This window comes from Helianthus annuus, chromosome 2, assembly GCF_002127325.2.
Source record: "Helianthus annuus cultivar XRQ/B chromosome 2, HanXRQr2.0-SUNRISE, whole genome shotgun sequence".
NCBI lineage: Eukaryota > Viridiplantae > Streptophyta > Magnoliopsida > Asterales > Asteraceae > Helianthus > Helianthus annuus.
In genome coordinates, this window is record NC_035434.2 from 76,930,673 (window position 1) to 76,939,483 (window position 8,811).

The 8,811-nt window shown below is 40.3% G+C and overlaps 1 protein-coding gene across 1 annotated transcript; it reads right to left on the minus strand.

The window, feature by feature from the left end:
• Nucleotides 1-6,744: 6,744 nt before the first annotated feature.
• LOC110889120 lies at nucleotides 6,745-8,279 on the minus strand. The gene is made up of 2 exons (XM_022136629.1): nucleotides 8,086-8,279; nucleotides 6,745-7,975 (listed from the first exon to the last, which is right to left on the minus strand). The coding sequence occupies exons 1-2, from the start codon at nucleotides 8,277-8,279 to the stop codon at nucleotides 6,745-6,747; spliced, it is 1,425 nt and encodes a 474-aa protein (XP_021992321.1).
• Between the last annotated feature and the right edge of the window lie 532 nt (nucleotides 8,280-8,811).

The following is an 8,811-nucleotide window of genomic DNA, read 5'->3' on the forward strand; positions in this document are numbered from 1 at the left end:
GAAAAGGAGTGGAGCTAAAGTGTTTCATTCAAGGGAAACTAGAACCTGTTACAAATGCAATGAAGCTGGTCACATTGCATGGAACTGTCCGAAAAATGTCAAGACAAAACAGGGAGTTTCTAAAAAGTTGAAAGAAAAAGTAGTTGATGTTGAACCACCAATCGAAAAATTTAAGATTTTTGAAAATTCAACCTATGAGATTGGTGAGTGTCCTAAAAAGAATTTTTACAAAAAGAAAGAGAAAGACAATCAAGTGTGGGTTGTTAAGAAAGTTGATGAGATAGTCGGCGATGAATCTGGTTCCACAAAACCAGAAGAGCCACGAGTTGAGGTGAAAGTTTCAGTGAATGATGATGATTTTCCATCACTAAAATTTGAAGAGTTTAAAAAGAAAATTGGTAAAGTTGAAATCTCGAGTCAGTTTTACACCGAGAAAACTAAGTTTGATGTCGAGAAAACATTCAATGGGAATGTAAAGAAAATTTTGGGAAAAATGCTTAATGGGAAAGCAAAGGGGGTTAAAGATTTTTATGCAACTAAAAAGGCAACTTACAACCCTACTGCGCAAGAATTGAAAACCATCAAGTCTTAGAAGACTTGGATGGAAGTTTGTTTTCCTTGAAGTCTTATGACTATGCCGGAGATCCCAAGTTTATATCGTGGATCAGGAATCGGCATCTTTCATGTTTTATGAGTTTGTATGAAAATTTTTGATAGTATTCAAATTTTACAGGTTGAATGACTATGCTGGAGATCCCAAATTTATATCGTGGATCAGGAATCGGCATCTTTCATGTTTTATGAGTTTGTATGAAAATTTTTGATAGTATTCAAATTTTACAGGTTGAATGACTACGCCGGAGCTTCCAGGTTGGTAAGTGCGAAGCAGGAATCGGCATCCTGATTGGTAAAAATGGTTTATGTAGACGTGACATTCCTACAGTTAGTATTGTGTGTATTTTTTACAAGTGGTACAGAGGTTGCTGAACTGCAAATGGTAAATCAGGGACATTAAGTTGTACTTGATTTACTACATATGTGATTGATGAACAAGATGATGAACCATAACCCCAAATCAATTATTGATGATCCTACAAGTAGTAAAAACAAACTTATTTTCCGGAAAAATCATTTTAATTAAAACAAACTTAAGTGTTTTGAGATCTAAATGAGAAAATGGTTTGTGAAAGGGGGAGTTCTGATTGTTTATGCCTAGTGAATGACGAATTGATGCGATTCAATGTCGGTTGTCAAGTTTCTGTATAGTTTATTTTACTTTCTATGTTTACAATTGGGTCAAGAGCTTAGATAGTTTTCAAATTTCCTTTGAAATGTGTTTGCATTTTAGGGGGAGTAGAAAATTCTGAAAATCCAAAAACATTAGAAAATTTGAAAAATACAAAAACATTATGAAATCAAAATTGAGTTTTGTTGTGAAAAGAGGAAATGATAAGTACATCAGTGAACTGTCACAACATGCTAAAGAAATGTAAAGATAAAATGTGATAAACAATCTTACTGTGGATATGTCAGTAGGTTTTTACACATTTAGTAAATTGTGACGAGATATAAACCTAAAATTCAAACTTGATTATTCTGTGGGTAACAACATCTTGAATATATAGGTAACCCCTGAAATCTTGTTTGAAAGGTCCCTTATTCTGAGATACTAGGTCTTTATGCTTAGTGATATCTGGGGTATTATCCCGGGACTTCTGCTGTATGGAAGTACTGACCTAGTCCCCGGATAATGCTTTTCGCAAAAGCTTAAAACATAGCTTTGCCCTCAGCATGTCGATGAAACAATAAAATTGATAGTCACTGCTGTTTTAATCAAAAGATCCTCTAAAGGGGACATACCGAAAAGTCGAAGCCGTCATCTCTTTGCGTATACGGAAGTATCGACCTGAACTCTCATGGCCCTCACATCTAACCCCTGACAGATATCATCTGTGGTATACTCACCTGTAAGACTGAATATTGGGATCTGGATACGAGAGTATATTCAAGTGGTGGGACACACGAATAAGTTCAAGTGTTTAAAACATTAACATCGTATCTCGGATCAATTGAAATTTGTGTGAAAATTTTAAGTGGACAAATATACTGACAATCTAGGTGAATTATTTAGAACTTAAAATGAAATACAGCTTAACGGTGTTGATGACATGTCTCATAAACTGATATGATCCTCTTACACAAACTCGCAAAAATATTGTCTGTAAATATTTCATTTCTGCATTTTTTTATTCTGCAAATGTTGTCAGTTACTTTCTTTCAGAAAATAAAAAAAAAAGATTTTGTGTGTGTTTTAGCATAAACTTTTGAAAAGTCAAAAAGATTTTCGACAACTGATATTGGAAAGCTGATTTTCAAAATTCCAGGTGCTAAACATGATGACATTGTTGTGAGGGGGGGGGGTGTGTTTTAAATGTTAAAATTTGTTTTTAAATCAACAAGTGGTTCATCAAAGAGGAAGTTTTTATGAGAGGGAGTCGCTGTTGGTGTATACGTTTATACTCAAATTGTTAAATGTAAATCTTACTTTGAGGTAGAGTTTATGCAGGTTAAGTTGAGCCAGGTTAAGTCAATCCTGAGATCTAAGCTGAACGAGAGCCAGGTTACGATACCTGAGGACTCTGATTGAAGAAAGCCAGATTTTCGATTCATGTGAACTCTGAAGATAAAGCATGAACCAGGCCATTGATTGTAGGCAACTAGAGCCAAGTTTAGACTCTGTGGTGAAAGTTAAAGCCAGGCAACAATCTTGGACCTGTGAAAGTCAGACAACGATCTTGTAGCAGATGTTGCTGAAGAACAAAGAAATGCCAGCAAAATGTTAAAGGGGAGTATGTTGATGAAGATAAAGAGAGAGAAGCCTAGAGACTGATCAAGACTGAAGAAGTGAAGACATGACATTGTCAAAGACTCGATGGACGACTCGTCAACATCTGAGGGGGAGTCTGTTGGTGCACTACATCTGTCGACTTCGTCTTGTATCGAGTCTTAGATTACATTGTATAGATTAGGGCACGTTTTACGAGAAAATAGGAAGTTGTTAGTGAGTTAGAGGCTGATTTCGCTCCTAGGTGTATATCAAGTGATTTCGCCCGAAACCTTAAGTTGTTGATTTCGCTCCTATGGTTCAGGTGTTGTTTGGGGCGAAATCAGGAACTTATATATAGGTCATCCTGAGCGAAATCATGTAACTGTTGCCTTGTATTCCACGCCGAAGTGCTGCCGGTGTGAAGACTGGGTGTAATTGCTTTCAGATCAATACAATCAGTGTTAAAAGTGAAGAATCAACTGTTTCTAGCTTTGTTTCTTGTTATTCCGCACCTGAAACAGAGTAAAGCTCCTCTGAACGACTCATTCGGGTCAGATCACGATCCTACATGACTGACGAAGAAATTGCTGACAAGTTACATCCTTTAGACATTCGGTTTATGAAGGATCATTATGAAAAGGAAAAGAAAAACACCCAAGAAGTCAGAAGGGTATTAAATGGCATATCAAAGGCTGGAATACAACTGTTTGAAAGAATGGCATTTTTAGACTTTGATTTATTTGTCAACTATGAACATGTGCACAACAAAAAGGTGTATGTCAGTCCACCAAAGACAAAAGTTCCCCAGAAATATTGGAAGATGCAAGATCTGGAGACATCATTATACTACCAAGCAAAACTGACAGTCATAACTATGGTGTCATCTTCAGAGATAATGAAAGAAACAAAGCCCTGTTCAGAAGTGTTGATGTCTGCAAGTACTCAAATCAGACTCTGAGGTTTATCATGAAAGGTATGAACAAGAGACAAGAACACCTTCAGAAGATAGGAAAGAACTTGGAGGATCACAGGAAGGAAATTGAGCAAATGATTGAAGAATGGATCCAAGCAAGAACATGGTACAAAGGCATGTATGACATCTGCAACAAGTATATCTCCTACAAAAACCAGTTAAAGAAAGGAGATGTGCACAAGAAAGTGAAGCTGAATTGAAGAACTTGTTTATTTGAATTTTCATCTTTTATGTAATTTGTTTTTTAAAACATCAGTAACTGGTTTAAATTTGCAAATGTTATGTTTCCACTGTTTGGAAATTTTCTGTTCATGAGATATTTCATTTTCTTACAAAACTTAGGGGGAAACTGTTAGGAAACTTTATTTGTAAGTATTGAAGAAAATCAGATTCAACTAGATCTATGAAGAAGACAACAGTCCTGAAGATCACAACAAAAAGAAGAAGATCGGATAGGACAAATGAAATGAACAGCATCTACTTCAAAGAATCACAAGTTGATCAAGTGCTGAAGAAGATTATCAGAGAATGTCATTTCTGATGGATCTGATGATATTTCTGATGAAATGTCATCAGTTTCTGCCGATTCTGATCATCATATTTTCTGATGATTTGTTCACCAGAATTTCTGATGAAGTGGTTTATCAGAAATTCTGATGAATACCCCACTTGTCTAAAAATCAACTCTATCCTGCCACAAATGACCGAAGCACTTGACATTATTGGATATCATGATTACAAAGGCAACTTGAACGTTGGATTCAATGAATATGTCAAATTGTTACTTTATGCAGGACTTATTGCATGAATAAACAACTGTTTATTCATGTACCCAGCCTTCTATAAATAAAAGGCTCACCAAGCAGAAGACAATTGAGTTTGAAGCTTACCATTCATACATACTACATAAACTCCATTGCCCTCTCACCCACTGAATTCAAGATTCATTTGTATTAGATAATAATCTTACAATCACCTTGTAAACTATTTTGTTTCAAAGTGATATAAACTTGATAATTCTGTAGGTCTTGTTTCTGAAAGTCTGGTTTCCATTTCCGCACAACTTTTTCACATCTACCGAAATCACTTGCCATATTACGTGAAAAGAAGTTTTTAAGCCCAAACTGGGTCCAACAGAGATTGATCTTGAGGCTGAGAGGGTGAAGGCTACTACTGCTGAGGAGGCCAAACAGAGGGCCGAAGAGGCGCGAGATATTAGCACTTCCGCTCTTAACGTAGCTCAGAACAATTACGCAGAAGCTCAAGGAATCGTGGACACGCTGGTCTCCGAATCTGAATGGATGCGTAATAGAGGGGTAGCTCTGGTAAGGTTCCCCTCTCTTAACTTAGGCTTTATTTTTTGTTGTCTTGTTCTCATCTGTTGCCTTTTTTTGTAGGTGGCTAACTCTATTCTGAATGCCTCTGAGATGGATGAGGCTGTTGTTGCGCTCATGGATGCCTCACGTACGGTTGGACATCGTGGAGGTTATCTAGAATGTGCTCATCATGTTGAGGATGCCTTTGGACAAGAGTTTGATATCAGTCATTGCTCGGTGATAGATCAGGCTGATGTTGTGTTAGCCTGCGCTGAAGAAGTTTATGACCATCTATCGTTGCCTATTTTGGATTTGGTCACCGAAGCGTTAAAGCATGATGAATGGTGTGCGCGGCTAAAGACTATCCTAGACCCTCCACAGACTGTGGAGTTAACGGATGAGGAAGAAACAGCCGGCGGAGATGGCGATGGTGATGGAGATGGCGAAGGTGGTGGTAACGAATAGATAGTGTTTGCAGGCTGATGCCTTGTAATTTTTGTTTTTGACTTATGTAATCATTGCGCGGGCGCGCTTTTTGGAATATGACATTTACGTTTGCTTTTTATTTGTTAAGTTACAATTATTGCATTGTTGTTAGAAACTTTGGTTAAGTGAGCGCGAATAAATGTAAGCGTGGCTCGTGTATGAGTGTAACTGCCCGGTTTCGCGCTATGATCGCGGAGGACCTTGGAGGCATAACTCAAGAGCTCGTAATTTACTGAAGTGTTTTCGTGCTAATCAAAAGTTTAACATGCATTTGTAACGTAGAATTCATGATAATAAAAACAAAAGGCATAGTCAATGCTTTCATTCAGTAGCTTAGAAACAGGCGCGCGGCCAACGTACATCATTGTAATAGAAAAATGGTGTATAGCCGACATAGGTAATTAAAAAGGCGCGTGGCCAACATAAGTAGATAAAAGGCGCATGGCTAACATAACTAATTGAAAAGGCGCACAGCCAAGGGTGTTCACATGTAGCATTTGCGCAATTGTTGCGCGTTCCACGTGCGTGGGATGATGTGTCCATCTAGGGTGCGCAGCTTGTATGCCCCTTTTCCTAGCACCTCATGTATTAAGTATATGGGCCTTCCCACTTAGGTGCTAGTTTCCCAGGGCGTTCAGCATTGGAGGCTTCATTGTCTCTGAAGACGTATTCTCCTGGAGTGTAGGTACAAATGCGCACTCTTGCATTGTAGTACCTCTCCAACTGTGTCTTATACTTGGCTTCTTTGATTCGCGCTATTTCGCGCCTCTCTTCGAGCAGGTCCAAGTCTAGACGGCGCTCTGCCTCGTTATCAATTTTGTTGACCGCTGACAAGCGCGGCGAGGGGAGGCCAATCTCAGCTGGGATAACCGCCCCTGTGCCGTAGACTAGGCTAAAAGGGGTTTCGCCAGTACTTGTTTTTGGCAAGGTTCGATGAGCCCACAGGATGCCTGGGAGCTTATCTACCCAGCCTCTTCTCTTAGTGCCCAGGTGGGCCTTTATCCCTTCGACGATACTTTTGTTGACACTTTCTACTTGGCCATTGCCCTGAGGGTGCGCAACGGAAGAGAAAGTGTGCTCAATGTTCATCTCTTTCATCCATTCTTGAAGGTCTTCAGAAGCGAAATTGGTGCCATTATCCATTACAATCTTGAGTTGAGACCAAATCTGCAAAAAATGTGTTCCCATATGAATTTGCGCACCATCATTGCAGTAGTTGAAGCGAGGGCTTTGGCCTCCACCCATTTGGTGAAATAATCGACGACAACAATTATGAACTTCACTACTCCAGGAGCTTCAGGGAAAGGTCCCACCATATCGATCCCCCACTGCTGGAAAGGCCAGGCAGTGGACACAAGGATGAGATCATTTTTCGGGCGCAGAGTTTTTGGGGCGTGCCTTTGACAGGAGTCGTATTTACGCAACTCCTTCAGAGCGTCAACGTGCATCCCCGGCCAGTAGTAACCAGCGTTCATTATCTTTGCTACGACCATGCGTGGGCCCGCATGAATGCCGCAGATGCCTTCATGAAACTCCCTGATCAGGTAACTTGCATCTTGAGGATCTACACAACGCAGTAGTGGCCCTAAGAAGGATCTTCTGGACAAAATTCCTCCATTCATCTCATAGAACAACGCTTTGTTCTGTATCTTCCTAGTCTCTGCCTTATTTTCAGGGAGAGTTCCTTCTTGAAGATATTGAATGATAGGGGTCATCCACGATTGTGGCCCTATCTCGATTACATTAACTTGGCGCAACAAAACAGATGGGTTTTTTAAAACTTCTATTCTTACATCTTTGGCGAGATGTTGGAAGGCCGTTGAAGCAAGCTTGCTCAACGCGTCTACTGGTTTGTTCTCTGATCGGTTGATATGAACAACCTTGTATGACTTGAACTGTTGAAGCAGCTCTTTCGCTTGTTCTAAATACAAGGCCATAACTTCACCCTTTGCATCATATAACCCGTTAATTTGACTCGCAATCAGGAGAGAGTCGACATGCGCTTGTAAGTTTTGAGCTCCCATCTTGATGGCCAGGCGCAAGCCTGCCAAAAACGTTTCATATTTTGCCTCGTTGTTGGTGTTTTTGAAATCCAACTTGATGGCATAGGTGAACTCATGCTTCTCAGGGTTAACAAGGCACAAGCCAGCTCCTGCGCCGTCTTCGTTCGAAGCTCCATCAGTGTATAGCAACAATAACCCATCTGATGTGTCTTTGATGGGAGTATCAAAAACTTCACACTCTTTAACCTTATCTTCTGGGACTTCAGTGATGAAGTCCGCTAATACTTGGCCTTTAATGGCTGGGCGCGGCCTGTACAGAATGTTGTGGCCCCCAGTTCGATTGCCCACTTTGCCAAGCGTCCTGACATCTCTGGTTTTTGCAAGATTGTGCCAATATGGAAGTTAGTGAGTACAGTGATTACATGTCCGGTGAAATACCTGCGTAGCCTCCTGGAGGCGTGTAGCAGCGCGAGCACTAACTTTTCCATGGTTGAGTATCGAGTTTCTGGATCTGTAAGCACCCTACTAACATAGTAAATTGGAGTCTGAACTCCATCTCTTTCCACCAACAATACCAACCCAACTGCCTTGTCCGACGAAGACAAGTACAAAATAAGTGGTTCTTTCTCGAATGGCGCGGTTAGGGTAGGAAGCTTGATCAAATACTCCTTCATTTGTTGGAAGGTAGCTTCTGCTTCTGGCGTCCATTTGAATTCTTGCTTTTTCACGCAGTTGCGCAAGGTACTGATAAAAGGGTATGATTTTGCCGCGTGGTTTGATAAAAATCAATTAAGCACGGCTAGGCGGCCGACCAATCTCTGCATTTCTTTGATCGTGCGCGGTCTCTGCATTTCTTTAATCGTGCGCGGTGACGGCATCCACTCAATGGCTTGAACTTTTTCGGGGTTAACTTTGAAACCGCCGTTTGTAACCACGAAGCCTAAAAATTTGCCTTCCTCCATACCAAAGGAACATTTCGCTGGATTCAGCTTCATGTTCACGCTTCTTAGAGAATTAAACGTCTTCTCTATGTCCTTTAACATCTGGTCCTCCTCGGGACTTTTGATCACGAGATCGTCAATGTATACTTCGATATGCTTCCCGATATCTTTAGCAAATATTGTGTCCATGAGTCGCTGGTAGGTTGCGCCAACATTCTTGAGCCAGAAGGGCATCTTTGTGTAACAGAAGATTCCAATGTCAGTG